General features: G+C 44.2%; 1 protein-coding gene across 5 annotated transcripts in view; it reads right to left on the bottom strand.

Annotated features, from left to right (window-relative positions):
- Nucleotides 1–3214: 3214 nt before the first annotated feature.
- LDAF1 (lipid droplet assembly factor 1) overlaps nucleotides 3215–18362 on the bottom strand; it is a 28212-nt gene continuing 13064 nt past the window's right edge. For 4 of the 5 annotated variants that reach the window (XM_049639181.1, XM_049639179.1, XM_049639180.1 and 1 more), the window contains exon 5: nucleotides 11769–13491. In XM_049639181.1, the coding sequence (XP_049495138.1) occupies nucleotides 13410–13491 (82 nt within the window). In that variant the 3' untranslated portion in view covers nucleotides 11769–13409. Of the gene's footprint in view, nucleotides 9557–11768; nucleotides 13492–18362 lie in introns of those variants that run through there. The other variant, XM_049639182.1, reaches the window with a different exon arrangement.

Raw genomic sequence — 18362 nt, 5'->3', positions numbered from 1 at the left:
TATTATGCAATAGGGTCCAATCACATGGGTCCCTATAAAAAGGGTAGATAGATCAGAATCACATCATGTCCCAAAGGGAGAAATCAGAATGACATGGGCTACAAGCCATGGAATGCAGGCAGCCTATATTAGGTGGGGCATGGCAAGCAAATATATTCTCTCCTAGAATACAGCCCTGCTGCCCCATTTTGGACTTCTGAATTCAAGTTGCAAAATAACCTGTGTTTTAAACCACTCAGTTTGTATTAATTTCTTAAAACAGCAATAGGAAACAAATACAACCTCTAATGCGTCCATACAGCCAACACTTTGCTAGAAATGCATACATTTTACAGAAGAGCAACTTGAACCATAGTGTAGCTTGTCCAGGATATCACTGTGTCTTGATCATGAAGCTGGAGCTTCTCATCCCTGGATTGGTCTGTTTGTGTAGAGTCAGGATCAAGGTGACCTGGGCTCCAGCGTGCCGCCACAGACTTGTTTCTGATGTTTGCCACAAATGCGCGGGCAGAACACAGAAAAGCTAACTGGCTGTGGAACAGCTGCTAGGATGAATACTTGTTGCCATGGTAACCTGGAACAAGTATAAGAGTGATTGAAGAAAGTCACGTTCTCAACTTTGGGTGGTACGCATCCTGCCATATGTGGGGGAGGCAGCCTAGCTGTGTGGGGAGTGAGCTCAAATCCCAAGAGGCTGCTCCTTCACCCAGCGTCTGCAATCTACCTTATCCAGTAAGGATAAGCTGTAATTGTGACACAGGTCTCAGGAGGTAGATGAAGGGCATGTGGGATTCTAACACTCAGCCCAACAGTTCCATGGGTGGAGGTTACAGGGGTTGGTAATGGACCTATGAGCCTTGGGAAGTCCCCTCTAACATTGAACTTTTCTTTCCTGCCATTCTGCTGACTTGGGTGGTTTTATGAAATTTGCAGGGTTCTAGAATAAGGGCTAGAATAAGGTTTGTGTTCTAGTTCTGTCTCTCTTGCTGCATGACTTTGGGCAGATGGAACACAATCTCTGAGTCTACTTCCACATCTGTAAAATGGGAATAAGACTTGTTTGGGGGCATCTGGTTGGCTTTGTTAGTGGAGCATGTGACTCTTTTTTTTTTTTTTTTAATTTTTTTTTCAACGTTTTTTATTTATTTTTGGGACAGAGAGAGACAGAGCATGCACGGGGGAGGGGCAGAGAGAGAGGGAGACACAGAATCGGAAACAGGCTCCAGGCTCCGAGCCATCAGCCCAGAGCCTGACGCGGGGCTCGAACTCACGGACCGCGAGATCGTGACCTGGCTGAAGTCGGACGCTTAACCGACTGCGCCACCCAGGCGCCCCTGAGCATGTGACTCTTGATCTTGGGGTTGTAGGTCCCAGCCCCACACTGGGCACAGAGATTACTTAAAATCTTAAAAAAAAAACAAAGCCTACTTGGAAAGCACGGGAGCATTCAATAAGATGGTCAATCATCAAGTTCTTGTGTATGTGATGCCCAGTCAGCATTGGAAACATCTAAATAAAACCTCGGAGATAAAATTATAAGCAACTGAAGGTAGGATATAACTATGTACTAGGTAACAGGTACTTAATCAGGCATATATTTTGAAAAATAAACATGTCCTGACCCCACTTACTAAACTAGAATCTTTAAGGAGGGGTGTCTAAGCATGTTTAGGCTCTGTGGGAGGCCAAAGAATGGCCCTCAAATATCCATGTCCTAATTTCAGAAACATGTGAAATGTTACCTTCCATGGGAAAAGAGGAGTTTGAGTACATGATTAATTTCGGGGTCCTGGATAGGGAAATTATCTGAATTATCCCTGTGGGCCCTAACTTCAATCACAAGGATCCCTGTAAGAGAGAAACAGGGTGAGATCTGACCACAGGAGGACAAGGCAATGTGACGATGGCAGCAGAGACTGGAATGATGCATAGTGAGCACAAGGGAGGAGCTACCAGCCAAGGAAGACAAGTGGACACCAGAAGTTAAATGAGTCCAGGGAAAGGACTCTCCCCTAGAGCCTCCAGAAGGAAATAGCCTCACTGGCATGCATCTTGACTTCAGCCTAGTGAAACTGATTTCAAATTTCTGACCTCCAAAATAAATCGGTTATTTTTAAGCCCCTGAGCTTGTGGTAATTTGTTACAGCAGCAAAAGGAAACTAAAGCAAAGCTGCTCCTGTGAGTCTGACATACACCCCTGGGTAAGAATCGCTGTGTTAAACAAAGCGATTGGTGGCAAACTTTGTCACAGACGTGTTACAAACACACATGGTTGCTCCTATATAGAGTCAAAGAACATGGGAACAGTTTATCATCTCAAGGACTTGGCAAATTCAAGTAGCAACGAGCCTCATTTCTAAACCATAGTATATCCTGGTGAAATAGAAGAATTGCAGAGAACAGAAGTCCATCCTGATGTGGAAATTTAAGTTGTAACCCGTTGAGTTACCAGGATGGGAATTTCCTTTTATGGTTGTCACTACTGGGTCAATAAGCAGAAAATACATAGAGTTACATTGCTTCTGGCTTGAAGGTGGTGGTGCATGGAGAGGCAAGCCACTTCACAGTGGGCAGGAGGGCAGGACAGCGGGGTCAGCAGAAGGTAGTGTTATGTAACCAGGCTGGAACGCTGGTGGAGACACCAAGCGGCACTTGGAGATTTTGGTAGATCGGAGATTTATTTAACACCGGCGGGCGCAGAGGAGACCGTTTCTCCAAAGATCTGAGCGCTGAATGCAAGTGGGGAGGGTAATTTATAGTTGTCAGCTTCCACATCTGTGGGGGTTTTCACACGCGCAGCAAACAAAAGAAGAAGAACCCGGAGGAGGGGGTCTCAAAACTAGAGACCAGAGTTTGTTTTAGCGGCATCAGCCATTTTGGCGTACTTTATTCACTCCTCCAACAGGAGAACATGCAGTGTCCATGGTCTTGGTCATAGCAGCTTCCACCTGATGAGTCAATGGACTCCAGTGTGCATAGGGTGGGCTACTGGGTGGCAGGAGTAACGACTTCTTCTCTTGAGAGTAGATTTCCCTGCCAGAGGTTAGCATTTTGGCTAACCTTCTTGGTCCTGACCTTTGATCACAGGGCACCTGAAGAACTTTATTTTGTGAATAAACACAACTACAACAGTCATGAGTGCACTGGAACAGACAGTGTAGTGTTGGCTGCTTAATCAGTATTACAGTAAAAGAAAGGGGGAAGAAAACCCCTTTCTTTTACTGTAATACTGTGATTTATAATAAATACATATTTCGTCTTTGTCCAGGTCTAGCACAGAACTCCTGAAACCCTGGGAATCTCCTAAGTGAAGAGGGCAATCAAGGAGTCTTTTGTAATGTTAATAGACGACTTAAGGAAAGCCCCTAGATAACCAGGGAAGGGGATTTGTTGCCAGGGACACCAACCTCAAATAGACTGTAGAGACCTTCAGTCCCACCCCCTTGATGGGGAGAGAGCACAGAGGTTGAATCAGTCACCAGTGGTCAGGGACTTAACCAATCATGACTGTAAAACCCAAACAGGTGGGGATTTGAGAAGAGTGATGCTTTCAGAGAGGATATGGAAGTTCCTTGTCCTTTCTCCATGCCTCTGCATCAATTCCATCTGGCTATTCCTGAATTACATCCTTTAATAATAAACCAGTAATCTAGTAAGTGCACTGTTTCTCTGAGTTCTATGAGACACTCTGGCAAACTCATCAAATCCAAGGAGGGTCTCATCAGAACCTCCTATCTGTAGCCAGTCCATTAGGAGGAGCACAGGTGACAACCTGTACTTGTGACTGGCACCTGAAGCAGGGTGGGCTGGGGTGGAGTCAGTCTTATAAGACCTAGACCTTAACCTGTGTGTGGGATCTGATGCCACAGTGACATCAGAGAGTCACAGAATTCAGTTAAATTGTAGGACACGAGATGGTGTCAGAATTGCTTGGTGGTATGGGAAACCCCCCACCCCCACCCCGCCCTGACATACACATTGGAGTTGGTCCCAGAATCCTCCTTCTTCTCTCCCCACTCCCTTCTTCCCTAATAAGAGAAATTTGACCTTGTTCTGGAATGGGGTAGTATATCCCCCAGGGGATATACCCAGATTGGGCTAAATAATGAAGATAAAGTCTCATTCCTCTTGCAGATCAGCTACCAGCAAGCATATGATTCTGTTCAATCACATTTATTGAGGGATATTGGAAGGGGGCTTCTGTCTTTTGCTTCCTTGTTTAAAAAAAAAAAAGTTATGTAATTCTAGCCCCTTTTCTTCCTGCCTGTGGATGTGGTTGTGTGACATTGTGATTCCTTGAGCTGTGGCAGCCATCTTGTGACCATGAGGAAATAAACCTAATGACGCTATCTGAGAATGATGGAGTAAAAACAGAAAACCTACATTCCTGACTACTTCATTGTGTTTCCTCAATCAACCCTGGAGTCACATGCATCTTTTAAAAAGAAAACCACAGGCCCCAAAATGGAATAACTTATGCTAGGCCAAGTTACCAAAACAGAGCTTAATACCTAATCTAATTGCAGTTTCAACCTACCCCAGAAATGTAGTCTTAACTGGTAAATCAGGAATTTTTTAATCAGCACCAATGGGCCCTCTCCATTCCCCAAAATAAGATGAGATCATCTTTATCTGTGTAAGACCTCCTGCTCTTCCCCTAAGGGAGAGTGACCTTGCCGAAAACAATTTTTTTCTTTTGCTAATAACTTCTTTGCCCTACCCTCTTTCCTATAAAAACCTTCCACTTTGTACAGCTCCTCAGAGATCCCCTCTACTTGCTAGATGGAATTCATGAATTGCTTCATAAAACCAATGTGAGAAGTGAGATGATTCATTTTCAAACATACCAAATAAAAGCTGTGCTGTCTAGTTAACCATAGGTTTACAACCTATTGGAAATATGTACAAGCTGCCCACACACACCCCTCCCCCATCCCTTGCAACAATGGAGTCCCCAACGCTTGGACACTTCACTTCCTGGTTATTCCTCCCCTCTCCATTTCCCCAGGCTTATTTTTTGTGGGCTCTGCAATGAGCATGTGCCAAAGAACTGAAGTTCTCTGTGTCACCTCAAGGAGTGTACATTTGTTCCAATCAGACTACATGGCCATAGGTGACTTCCAGGTAAGTCTGTCACCTCTGTAGTACTCAGCCAATGAGGAACCAGGGGAGTAACGTGCACGCTAGAAGATAAATTGCATGCTATAACTGCCCCAAGTTGTGCCTGTCCATCAGATACCTGCTCTTGCAAGAACTTTGATTGAAGCCTTGCTTCACTGTGCTCCAAGTCTCCCAGTCCCTCCTTTGATTGGGCCAGTGGATTTATTTCTCACAACCAATTAGATCTTCAAATTTACTCAGCTGAAATTTTAACAATCTTTGACGTTGAGTGAGATTCTAAGGATTCCTATTTTTAAAGGGAGGCAGTTTGTTTCTTGTAGGTAAAAAGCACTCAAAACGATTCAGGATTAAAGAACCTTTATTTTTAGGAGAATGACTATGGGTATAATTTGCATCTGTAAGAACACCCCAAGTTATATGTAAGCTGTCCTTTGGATTAATAGCCAAATTTGTATAAATCACAAAGAAGAACACCTTCTGTTACATTTATTTTGTTTTGGCTCCCACAAGGCCCAAGAGGACCAGAGTCTTGTTCTGTTCATCTTTGAATTCCCACTGGTACGCACGCGGGGAAGTGGTTGACCAAAAATATAGTACAAAGAAGTTTGATTCTATGAAAATTAGTAACAGGAAACATCACTAAAATGGAGTCAGGAAGTTTTGGCATGGAGAGTTCCCATGCCCTACCACTCCAAATCAATTGCAGACACAACAGAAGAGATGAATTTTACTGTGAATATGGAACCACTCTACTCTTCCAGGTGGAAGTAGAGATGTTTTCCTCATTTCCTGCCCCCCCTCGCCCCCACCAGGCAACAGTTCAACCAATGAGAAGCCACTATACTTCAAACTCCCAGTTTCCTCCAATGGACTTTTAGTTCATAACAGCCTTCCCAATTTACCCCTTCTCTCCTTAAAAAGAGCGTTCCTCAGGGCACCTGGGTGGCTCAGTCCATTGAGCTGTCCCTCTCTTGATTTTGACACAGGTCATGATCTCATGGTTGTGGGATCGACCCTGCTCTGCACTGGGCATGCAGCCTGCTTGGGATTCTCTCTCCCTCTGCCCCCGCTTGCATGCTCACGCATACATGCTTTCTCTCTCTCAGAAAAAAAGGCGGGGGGGCACCTGGGTGGCTCAGTCAGTTAAGTATCCAACGTCAGCTCAGGTCATGATCTCATAGCTGGTGGGTTCAAGCCCCACACTGGGCTCTGTGCTGACAGCTCAGAACCTGGAGCCTGCTTCAGATTCTGTGTTTCCCTCTCTCTCTGCCCCTCCCCAGCTTGCACTCTGTCTCTCTCTCTCAAACAGAAACATTAAAAAAAAAAAAAAAAAAGCATGCCTCTCCCTTGTAACCTGGACTTGCCTACAGTTTTGCTGTTTGTCCCCAATTGCAATTCTCTTTTATTCACAAATAAACCCATCTTTTTCTGGTAAAATAACTGGCAGTATCTATGAGGTTACCAATTCAAAGCAGACAGTATGGTCTCTTCTCTTCCATACTTAGGAATGGATCCTCCTCCCTTAATTCTGTTAGGGTCACAGGGGCAGGGAAGATGCCAGGAAGCAAGCATGGATGCAGGAAACATGGGTTCTAGCCCTGGTACTGCAGACTTACAGTGTCTGGCCTCAGGTGTGCATCTTCAGGAGAGGACTGAAGAGGCAATCTATTTATTACCTTGTTACCCAAGCTGTGTGGTCTGTGCAAGGCTTCCTCTGGGAGCTGGTAAGCAACGCATAAACTCAGGTCCTGCTCCAGACCTAAGGATTCAGAATCTGCCCTGTAGCAGGACTCCTTGTTATGAATGCACATTAACAATGCACATTAATGGATGCAAGTTAACATTTGATGTGTGAGTCAAAAGCTTCTTCCAGTTAGCGCTACTCCCTGCTGGCCCAGCTTCATATTGCCTGAACGTGAGCTCCCTCTTCTGGCTCAGAAATTAAGCGCTTTCTTTAGGAAACACTTCTGATCCATTTGTTTTTTTTTTTTTTAAGGGTTTCAAATGGGGCTTGAAGCTAGCTCCAGCACCTAAACAGGGGCATAAGGGCTGTTTTTTTTTTTAAGGGTTTCAAATGCGGCTTGAAGCTAGCTCCAGCACCTAAACAGGGGCATAGCATATGTATAGGACCTTGAGTCTCCTCCCGCGTTTTGGAAACTTGAATAATGCCTACAGCCAGCCTTGTCATTTCTGCTTTTTTTGGTAACATACATTTATTTATTTATTTATTTATTTATTTATTTTAATTTTTTTTAACGTTTTATTTATTTTTGAGACAGGGAGAGACAGAGCATGAACAGGGGAGGGTCAGAGAGAGGGAGACACAGAATCTGAAACAGGCTCCAGGCTCTGAGCTGTCAGCACAGAGCCTGACACGGGGCTTGAACTCACGGACCGCGAGATGATGACCTGAGCCGAAGTCGGACGCTTAACCGACTGAACCACCCAGGCGCCCCAATTTTTATTTATTTTTGAGAGAGAAAGAGAGAAAGGCAGACAGAGAGAGGGAGACCCAGAATCCAAAGCATGCTTCAGGCTCCCAGCTGTCAGCACAGAGCCCAACGCAGGGCTCGAACCCACGAACTGTGAGATCATGACCTGAGCTGAAGTTGGAGCTTAACCGACTGAGCCACCCAGGTGCCCCATGTCATTTCTGCTTTAACAACAAAGCAGGGAGAGATGAACAAACAGTGCCTGACCTAGCAGGCTGGTGATGGGCTAGTCACCAGCCAGCCCTGAGACCTCTGGCAAACTGTTGGCCCAGTTTCCTCTTCTGCCAGCTGATGAGTATGGCATGAAGTTGGAACAGACTGACCTTGCAAAACTGATGTGAAAGGTCAAAAATAGTATTCGATGTGAAAGGTCTTTGAAAACCTGAAATGTCTGTTTCACAAACATGAAGGTGTTTTCCTGATGCCATTACTGTAACTGGCTGCTCTAGCACAGACCTGGCCAACTCCAGTCTCTGATCCCAGATGAACTGTGCCTTGCTTGGCCTAATGCTCTTAATTCTCATTATTTGTCTACATCAAGATTTCTCAACCTTGGCACCAACATTTGGGCCCAGATAATCTTTTTGTAAGGAGGTGTCATATGCACTGTAGGATGGTTAGCAGCATCCCTGGCCTCAACCCACCAGATGCCAGCCTCACCCCCTCTTCCAAACACACACACAGTCATGACAATCAAAAATGCCTCCAGATGCTGCCAGACGGGAACAGGCTATAGATCCAGACTTCTTGATCTTTGTAGTCAATGGAAAATGTTGTTCAGGGGCTTCTACGTATAAGGTTATAGGCTACCCAAAGTGAATAGACAGACTTTGTTTCCATCCCCAGAGCACTGGTGGAGAGGAGGCACGTAAGCAGGGTGGGAGGAAGGACAAATGCAAGAGAATAGCACCAAACAAGAGACAATTTCGTTGAGCAAGGGTATAATTGTTCCACTGTATTGTAGCACTTTTATAATCTAGAGATCACTTGCCTCCACCTCCCAAAGATTCTGGGTGGGTAGCATTCTCACTACAGACTGAGGAAGTCAACACACAGAGAGGTTGTCACTTGTTCACCATGCCTGGTCCACAAGGGCTGTACATATAAAGACAGTGCACACAGCAAGACATGACTTCAATTTAAGCTGGACTATGGAAGGTGGAAATGTTTCAAAAAGGGAGGTTTGGAAAGGGGATGCCCAACACCATTGATTTTCAACTTTTCTGCCACACACATGATGGATAGTATCCACCCTAACGACACACCCAAGAGGCACACCAAATTTGTATGTAATCCCTACCCCCTTCCTTTCCTTCAGGAAGGCAAAGAAAGCACTTTAATAATTCGTAATTGTCACAGCTCTTACCAATCACTCAGTGTGTGTGTGTGTGTGTGTGTGCACGCACGTGCGTGCACGCATAATTTAATCACTCAGGATATGTGTATGCATGCACGCACAGGGGTTCTGGGGGATGCCATGGCATAGGTAAGGTTACTCTCAAATTCTACGTCCTCTCTCTAGCTCCACCTTTTCTCTCCTGCTCAAGGAAGCACAGCAGAACCTCATGAAAGTACCGTTAGTCATTCTCAACCTTCTTGGGACAACTCACACCTGATCTTCCTTTGCCAGAATGCTGCAACTTCTGGGCTCAATCTCCCTTTTTTTTCTCTCTTTTCCAACTTCTATTTAAATTCTAGTTAGTTAACATACAGTGCAATATCGGTTGCAGGAGTAGAATTCAGGGATTCATCACTTACCTATGACACCCTGTTCTACACGGAGCAGACTGCAGAAGCTGCACACAAGTGGTAGTTGAAATGGTTACTTCAATGGGGACAATTTTAGGGGAAGCCAATCACTCACATTCCGTTTCATGAAACCGGCGATCTCTGGAGTTCAGTGACACGGCAGCAAAGGATGTGGGTACAGTCGCAGACGGCATCTATTAGGGCATGGGTCCAAATTTCAGAAGGCCTCAAAGGCAGGTTGGAGGAGTGGATATTGAACAGTACACGGGTTACACAGGTGGGTTTTGTAGTCAGGCAGACTGGGCTTGAATCCCACTTGTTTCTGTGTGCCCTTAAAACAGTTTAACCACTCAGTCTTTTGGCTTCTTCATCTCTAAAATGGGTGGTAGTGAGGATGGACTGAAAACGTGTATTGATTTGTAGAGGTTTCAAGATTGCACCCAACATGTGGCAAAAACAAACAGAGACATACTTATAAATTAACATTCTGGCTGTATAAAGTCACAGCTTTCATGCTCTGAGGGCAAATTACCTTTCCAAATGAGCCACACATTGAACTATATCTAAAAAGCAGGCACCTTTTGAATAATGGGTGAGTCCTAACATTCCTCCAAGCTTGGCTAACAATAGGCCTCTTACACGTTCCTGTTGCACTGTTTTAAATGATGGTGCACTGTGCATTTTGACAACTGTGCCTTATGGGCCCGTTCTATGGCAGGCACTCTGCTAGGTTCTGTACGTTATTTTACTTTGTTTGATTGGCAAAGGCCTTGGGCTCCAGGCAGTATTATGGGGAGCCTGAATTGCAAAGCTATGATTAGATGCCACGTTTCTTGGCAGAATTATTGAGTCAGTTCTGCTCTAAACCTTAGTTTCATTTCTAAACTCCAGAGGCTGATGCATACAAAAAATGAGAAGCCAGCAGGGGCAGCTTGTGATGGGTCTCACTCAAGTGTAGTGGGAAAGCACCTTGTACTTGCAGAGTTTGAAGTAAGGATGTTTATATAATCAGAAATGTGTTTTAAAACGATCTCTTGGCTACTCCTAAGAGACCATCTCATAAGATGTCTGTGTAAAGCTCTCAGCACTGAAAATACTCCCAAACATTATATCCTCAGCCCAGACCTACACTCTAAGCCAACAGTCTACTTGATTCATTCTACTGGTGTTAAAGGCATATCTGACTTAATATAAGCAAAGCAGATTTTGAATATTCACCCAGTCCCCACCTCAGAAAAATAGTGTCTTTGTCTACCCACCAGCTCAAGTTAAAAAAATTTAGGTGCCATCCTTATGCCCCCCTTTCCTTCATCACCCACATGCAATCTACCACCAGATGCGGCTCTCCAAGTGAGGGAGGTCTCCATTACCTCCATCCCAGTGTGGTGCCACAACCATCCTCTGCTCTGGGCCTCTGGAGACCTAAATGGCTTTCAGCTCCCAACCCACTGCCTATAGAGTGATCTTTTAACATCCAAGTCTATGTCCCTCTAAACTTTATGGTCTTCCCTTTACTCATTGGTGTAAATTTCTTACTATATGGACCACTGCACGATGGACTCCTATCTCTTTCATCTACCCTTTGCTTACCAGGCCCAGCCACACTGACATTTCGATTTTTCCAGTCTCTGGGCCTTTGTGTCCTTGTGCCTTCTGCTGGGAACACGCAGCCCCAGCTCATGGCATGGCAGTAACTTCTCATTCTTTGGTTCAGAGAAGAAATCCCTGCTTGCTGTGACTAAACTGGCCTCCCACAGTTATTTATCACCCTTTACTTTCTTTGATATGCTTGTCACAATCTAATACTTTGTCTGCTTGTTGTAGCAGGTAGACTCTAAGGTAGAGCCCATGATCCCAACCTGTGGTACACATGCCTTTGTGCGATCCCATCCTTTCAAGTGTGGTTGGGACCTGTGATTGCTTCTAACCCACAGAATACAGTGAAAGTGACAAGATGTACGTGATTATGCTACATAAGAATGTAATGCCTGCCTTGCTAAGAGACTCTCTCTCTCAGTGGCTTTGAAGAAGCAAGCTGCCAGATGTGAAGTTCCATATAGATTGCAGGGAACTGGATGCTGCCAGTGACCATGTGGGCTTGGATGTGGATCCTTCCCCAGGTGAGCCTCAAATGAGAACCTAGCCCTGGCAACACTGTGTTTGTAGTCTTTCAAAGGACCCAGCTGAACCAGGACTCCTAACACACTGAAAATGTGAGTTAACATATGCTCTTTTAAGTCTATAGTTTGTGGTAAACTGCTATACAGCAACATTTAATACACTTGTTAAACAACTCCTGTGTTAGAAAGTGAACTTCAGGACTGGGGACCTTTTCATTTTTCCATTACTGAAGCCTCAGAACCCAGCTGGGTAGATACCATAGACAGAAAATAGCAGACCCTTGCATGAAGAAAAGAAACATTTAATAAATACCAACTGTTAATACTGGCAAGAAAGGGCACCTCTTGTTCTCAAGTAGAGGTAAAACCACCTTTAGGGACAGGCATGACAGTCAAGGGATTCAGAAGTTTCCAGATGAAGGCCTTTATGCCCTATCACAAGTAGCAGGCTTATTATTTTAGTTTGTCTGCCCAGTAAATATTTCCTCTCCTTCTCATATTCCTTTGGGAGTATGCACACCATCCGATGTGAAAACAGTGGACCTGACCTAAACCATCCCTGGTTCCCATGAACCTATGTCCCAGCCCTGCCCTATCAGCAGAGTCTAACATCCTGGCCACTGTGATTGGTTCAGGGTTGCTCACATGACCCAAGTCTGTCCAATCAGAGCCAAGCCCAGAACATCTGCTTGTACTGTTGGAAAAGAGCAGCTTTCTTACCAGTGCAGAGTGCTGACTGTAAGGTTGATGTAAAGCCAGAGTTGCTGGGACCCCAGGTAAGGAGGGCCTGACTGGAAAAGGAGCTCACAAGGAGGAAAGTAGGGCTGAGGGATGAAGGGAGAGAGATGCCTCAAAGCACCACTGGATCCGGCAGTACCTGAAAATCTAACCCCTGGCTTTTTAGTTGAGTGAAATGAACTTCCCCCTTCTGTGCCCCACTTTTTAAAGCCACTTTGGGTGGAGTGTCTATCACAAACCCTATTACCTGGGATCTGACATGAAATCAACAGAGAAGGAATAAGCAGGTATGATGTCTTGGGGGTGAAATAAAGAGTTAAGAAGCTCGTCTAGATAAATATTTAATAAAATGCCACAGCAGACCACTGAAGTAGAAATCCCATGGGATTTTAAAAGTTTGTGTAATCCTTTAGCATTGCCATAGGACTTTTTACAGATGTGGCTTAACAAGTTCCTTAAAACAATACAAAAGTGTCAAGTGCAAGTATTTTAGAAATTAACAGCACTTAACAGTACTCAACGTGGGAACTAAGCCTTTAGACTTTTTCAAAAGTGCCCTTGGCCATAAAGTTAACTTTGGACTGTATTTTCCAGCTTTGTCTGAGAGGCCATAATTACCAAATTTTGCTAGTTTTTCTGATACAAAGCTAATAAGGCAGAAGAATTTGTTCTGTTTTCTATCACTTTTGCCACGTTTCAAGGAAGTGAAGAAATAAACAGCTTCCTCATTTCAGAAAGAAAGAAAAAAAGAAAGGAAGCAAGGAAGGAAGGGGAGGGAGGGAAGGAAGATAGAAGAAAAAAAAAGAAACCATAGTTGCTCCAGTTGGGCCCTTGGACACAAGATTGGAGTCTTTGGGGTCAAGCTGCTGGCTGTAAGGAGTGGGGCCAAAGTCAAGACCGCACACTGGAGAGGAGTGAAAGGTGGGAGGAGCTGCCAAGCCACTGCAATTTTCAGCTAATTCTCACGTGAGGGTGGGTCAGCCAACAGAACCACAGGGACTCAAGAGCAACTGATCACCAAGTGGCCTCAAGTTGCCCCCGCAGGATCCTACAAATAAGAGAAAAGGCTAGAGGACACATACAGGGAGTGTTTGACCACCCAGCCCCCTTCTGAGTCAATCCTAAGGGTTGAGTATGATCCACAGACTTCGAGAAGTGCTTGCAAAAAGCTCTGGCTCCGCTCAGCCGATCATTCCTGGTAGAGCCCCTCTAAGTCTGCGGACTTCATAGCAAGCTGACAGTCGCCACCGGAGTTTTGTTGTGTTAACAGTCTGTTTGGTAACAAGAGGAAATGGTTAGCCCTACGGCCTCTTTATTTGTTTATTTTTTATTTTTTGAAATGTTTATTTTTGAGAGAGAGAGAGACAGAGCATGAGTAGGGCAGGGGCAGAGAGAGAGAGAGAGACACAGAATGTAAAGCAGGCTCCAGGCTCTGAGCTGTCAGCACAGAGCCCGACGTGGGACTAAAACTCACCAACAGTGAGATCATGACCTGAGCTGAAATTGGATGCTTTAACCGACTAAACCACCCAGCCACCCCATGTTTATTTATTTTTTAATGCTTATTTATTTTTGAGAAAGGAAGAGAGAGATAGAACATGAGTGGGGGAGGGGCAGAGACAGAGGGAGACAGAAAATCTGAAGCAAGTTCCAGGCTCTGAGCTGTCAGCACAGAGCCCCATGTGGGACTCAAACTCAGAAACTGTGAGATCATGACCTGAGCTGAAGTTGGATGCTTAACTGACTAAACCACTTGCCACCCCATGTTTATTTATTTATTTATTTTTTTAATTTAATTTTATTTTTTTAACGTTTATTTATTTTTGAGACAGAGAGAGACAGAGCATGAACGGGGGAGGGGCAGAGAGAGAGGGAGACACAGAATTGGAAGCAGGCTTCAGGCTCTGAGCCATCAGCCCAGAGCCCAACGCGGGGCTCGAACTCATGGACTGTGAGATCGTGACCTGAGCTGAAGTCGGACGCTCAACCGACTGAGCCACCCAGGCGCCCCTGTTTATTTGTTTTTTAATGCTTATTTATTTTTGTGAGAGACAGAGAGAAAGAGAGAGAAAGAGAAAGAGAGAGAGAGAGAGAGAGAGAGAGAAAACGTGGGTGGGGGAGGGGCAGAGAGAGAGGGAGGCACAGAATCTGAAGCAGGCTCCAGGCTCTGAGCTGTCAGCACAGAGCCTGATGCGGGGCTTGAACCTATGACCCATGGGATCATGACCTGAGCCAAAGTCAGAGGCTTAACCAACTGAGCTACCCAGGCATAGGGCCTCTTTAAAGAGCTTTAATGCTGAGCATGCACAAAACTGAATACAGGACTTTCTTTGTTGGTTTTTAGCTGCTTCTTGAAACACCAGATTTGAGGCTTTACCATTTACAGATGGAAATTGAGGGCACAAGAGGTTAAAATAACTGAGTTGGGGGTAGGGATTATGGCCCTTCCCCCTATTCTAATTTGGACACTGCATTTTCTCAGTGTATTGTTCACATTCTCGCAATAATCCAGTGATTGTTGGAGTAGCCCTATTTTACCAGTGAAAGAAAACTGAGAACAGAGAAGTTAAGCAGCCTGTTCAAGATCACACAGCTAAAAAATGGCAGAGCTGGGATTGAGACCCATATCTTCTGATTCCAATTATTCCACTGTTTCTTGACATCTTCAACAGAAGAGAGGTAGGGGGCAAAAAGGAAGACAAATAGGTCTTTTTTAGCCCCTGTGATGGCAAGTTTCTGAGGGGAGTGAGAGTGGAGATAGCATTATCGATATTAAGTGCATCTATAGGTTATCTTTGAATTTCAAATACCTTTGCCAACATGGACACCCCAGTGCAGAAAACTGTGGCATACACCAGAGTTTGGCTGACCAACACAGCTGAGAAAACAGCACTCCATCTCACAGCCTCCTTGCCAGCTTAGAACAGCCAACTGACACAATTCTAGCCAAGGAAGTCAGCTTGGGCAGGATGGGGAGAGGTCCTAGGAAAAACTGCACTTACTTGATAAAAATGGTCAGACTCAAGTGGTGAGGGAGGTCTCATTTTTTTTTTCTCCCTTCATCCTGCCTTGAATGTTCTTGGTGTAGCCAGAGCCACAACAGCTTTCTTGTGGCCATGAGGTCACAAACCAATGGGCTAAGCATGGCAACACCAAAAGACATAAGGTGGCTGGTATGTAGATGACACCATGCAGTTAATCCATTTTCTTAAGGACATCTTACAGTTTTATTCCCTTTTTTCTTTTTCAAAAATTTTAGCTGCATATTATCTTTTGTTTTAAGGTCAAGATCCCATTTGCATCATGGAATAAAGTGAACAGTTCCTCTTTCCTCCCCCCTATGCTTTGGAACATTCAGTAAGAGGTTTCTTGAGTTTAAGAATTCACTAGTGCAAGGGTTTTCAGGTGACAACTATTTTCATAGTAATATAATATGCTCAATGCCTTTGTTGCTCTCATTCTCCACAAAGGAACAGTGGAGTGTTTTTTTTTAAGCTTATTTTTGAGAAAGAGAGAGAAAGCATAAGTGGGGAAGAGGCAGAAAGAAAGGGAGACAGAGGATCCAAAGGGGGCTCTGTGCTGACAGCAGAGAGCTCGATGCGGGGCTTGAACTCACAAACCGCGAGATCATGATCTGAGCCTAAATCAGAAGCTTGACTGACTGAGCCACTCAAGTGCCCCAACAGTGAAGTTTTCACAGTATATGTGGAACATCTGCATGACTCCATGAACCAATATTCTCCAAATGAGCAATGCATGAAGTTAAAAAACACGCACCATAGAAGATCTAATAAAAGTGCAAGACAGACCAGTAGATTTTAATATAATGAACTACAAAAAGTCACATTTCAGTTAACCTTTGAGAAACTACCACGTATTGAGTTTTCGTGTACTATCAAAGAACATCCACAGTCATCTGAAAAAGCTTTTCCTCTCTTTGTCAGTCACACATTTGTGAGGCGGGGTCTGCAAAACCCAGCTGACCTCTATTAAGGAGACCTTAAAGATCTTTGTAACATGTAAAACAATGCCACTTACTCATTTCATTTTGTAACGGGAAAATGTTACTTATAAAGATGTTATTTACATCAACTGGTAAAACTGCTCTTTTTAAAGGAATAAACATTTTTTGAATTTGTTAATTTCTACTGCAGTAATTATTGGTACATTTAAACCACATGAACAAAAACTTGGGGAGATTCAGTAGTTTTAAGAAGGTAAAATGGGTCATTTTAAGAAGGTAAAAAGCTTGAGAACCACTGCCCTAATGAAAACAATCAGTCCAGGGGTCTTGGTTGGGAGGAGAAGAGGGCTGTAAGGAGAAAAAGGAGAAATCTTGGGTATCTTTTTTTGTTTGTTTGTTTTTGAGAGAGAGAGAGACAGAGTGAGAGCAGAGGAGGAGTAGAGAGAGGGGGGCACAGAATCCAAAGCAAGCTCCAGGCTCCGAGCTGTCAGCACAGAGCCTGACATGGGGCTCGAACCCACAACACTGAGATCATGACCTGGGCCAAAGTTGGATGCTCAACTGACTGAGCCACCCAGGCGTCCCTCTTGGATATCTTTTTACTCTCTTTGTTGACAAGTAGGTGGTATTCAGGTTTTGCTACTTCCTGCGGTATAGCAGAGCAGGGTTCAGAGGTGGGGAGAAATTTTGGCTCAGAAACATCAGCTTTAATAAGCCAAATTTTGGCTAATATTTTTCCTTTTATCTCCTTTGAGACTGATAGTCATCAAAACAATTTAGAGAAGCTGAATGTAACTCCAGGGACATCAACCAGGCAAGCCTATGACAACTACCCCTGAGGTATTTTAAATTATACCTACTTCACATTTTATTTTCCAACATGAGTAACAAGAGGATAACACTTTGGTAAGAAGTTCAAGGGCTAGTCTATAGAAAAATAAAATTCAGGATGTAGGTTCTTTTAGGGCATGGGTTGGCAAATCCCTTGGGCCTTGCCCAAGGGGTTGGGCATCCCTTGCTGCCTGTTTTTGTAAATAAAGTTTTATTGGAACACAGCCATGCTCAATTGTTTTCTTATTGCCTACATTGTTTTTTGGCTACAACAGCACAGGTGAGGAGTTACAACAGAGACCACATGGTCTGCAAAGCCTAAAATAAAGTATTATCATCTGGCCCCTTACAGACATTGTTTGCTGACTCCTGTTTTGGAGTCACTTTGGAATCTTGGTTAAAAAGCTTCAGAGTTAAGTGATTTGTATTTAAGTCCCTTCTCTGCCACACTTTGCTTTGGGACTTGGCTTCATTTAGTTGTCATAGACTGGAGCTAGTACCTGCCTCACAGGGTGGTTGTGAGGATTATATGAACTAAGGCCTGGAAAGCGCATAACAGAGTCCCAGGCACAGAGCAAGTGCTTGATGGGTAGCTGCTGTCATCAATTAAGCAAGAGCTTAAATGAAGCATAATGGACAGCCCACTTGGGACTTAGATTCTAAATTCATCAAGGAGAATGGATAGAAATCAAGTATTAAAAAAAAAATCATCTCTAGGGGCTCCTGGGTGGCTCAGTCAGTTAAGCGTCTGACTCTTGATTTCAGCTCAGGTCATGATCTCATGGTTATGGGATCAAGCCCTGCACAGTACAGAGCCTGCTTGGGATTCTCTCTCTCCCTTTCTGCCCCTTCTGTGCTCTCACACACTCTCTCTCAAAATAAATTTAAAAAACATTAAAAAAAAATCTCTGAAAATCCCTTAGGAGGGCAGTCCATTATAGACAAACATACTGTCTTACACTAATCTCAGTATGTCTGGTTTTCCCTCTAGCATTTAAATACATCACTGTTCCTTCAGTGAAGGCCCAGATGAAGTGTAGCTGGCATTTAGGAGCCATAATGTAGGAACATAATCCATGTAATCAAACACAAGATAACACACTCAGTATGGTGAGATACACACACACACACACACACACACACACACACACACACACACACAGTCTGAAGAGCAAAGGGAATGAAGACAGACTTTGGGAACAGCAGATTTGTGGCCCCCTGCATCATCCTGAGGTACATGCATGCTGAGTATTTCCGGTTGCCCCCCGCAAAAACCCTTAATTTGAATTTTTGTAAATTTAATGGTATCTTTTAAAAGGAATCAGTAACAATTACTTCAGAGTTGCC

The sequence above is a fragment of the Panthera uncia genome, chromosome E3 (genome assembly GCF_023721935.1).
Source record: "Panthera uncia isolate 11264 chromosome E3, Puncia_PCG_1.0, whole genome shotgun sequence".
NCBI classification, from domain to species: Eukaryota; Metazoa; Chordata; class Mammalia; order Carnivora; family Felidae; genus Panthera; species Panthera uncia.
Note: the sequence above shows the minus strand (reverse complement) of the source record. Positions and strands in the feature narration are given on the sequence as shown.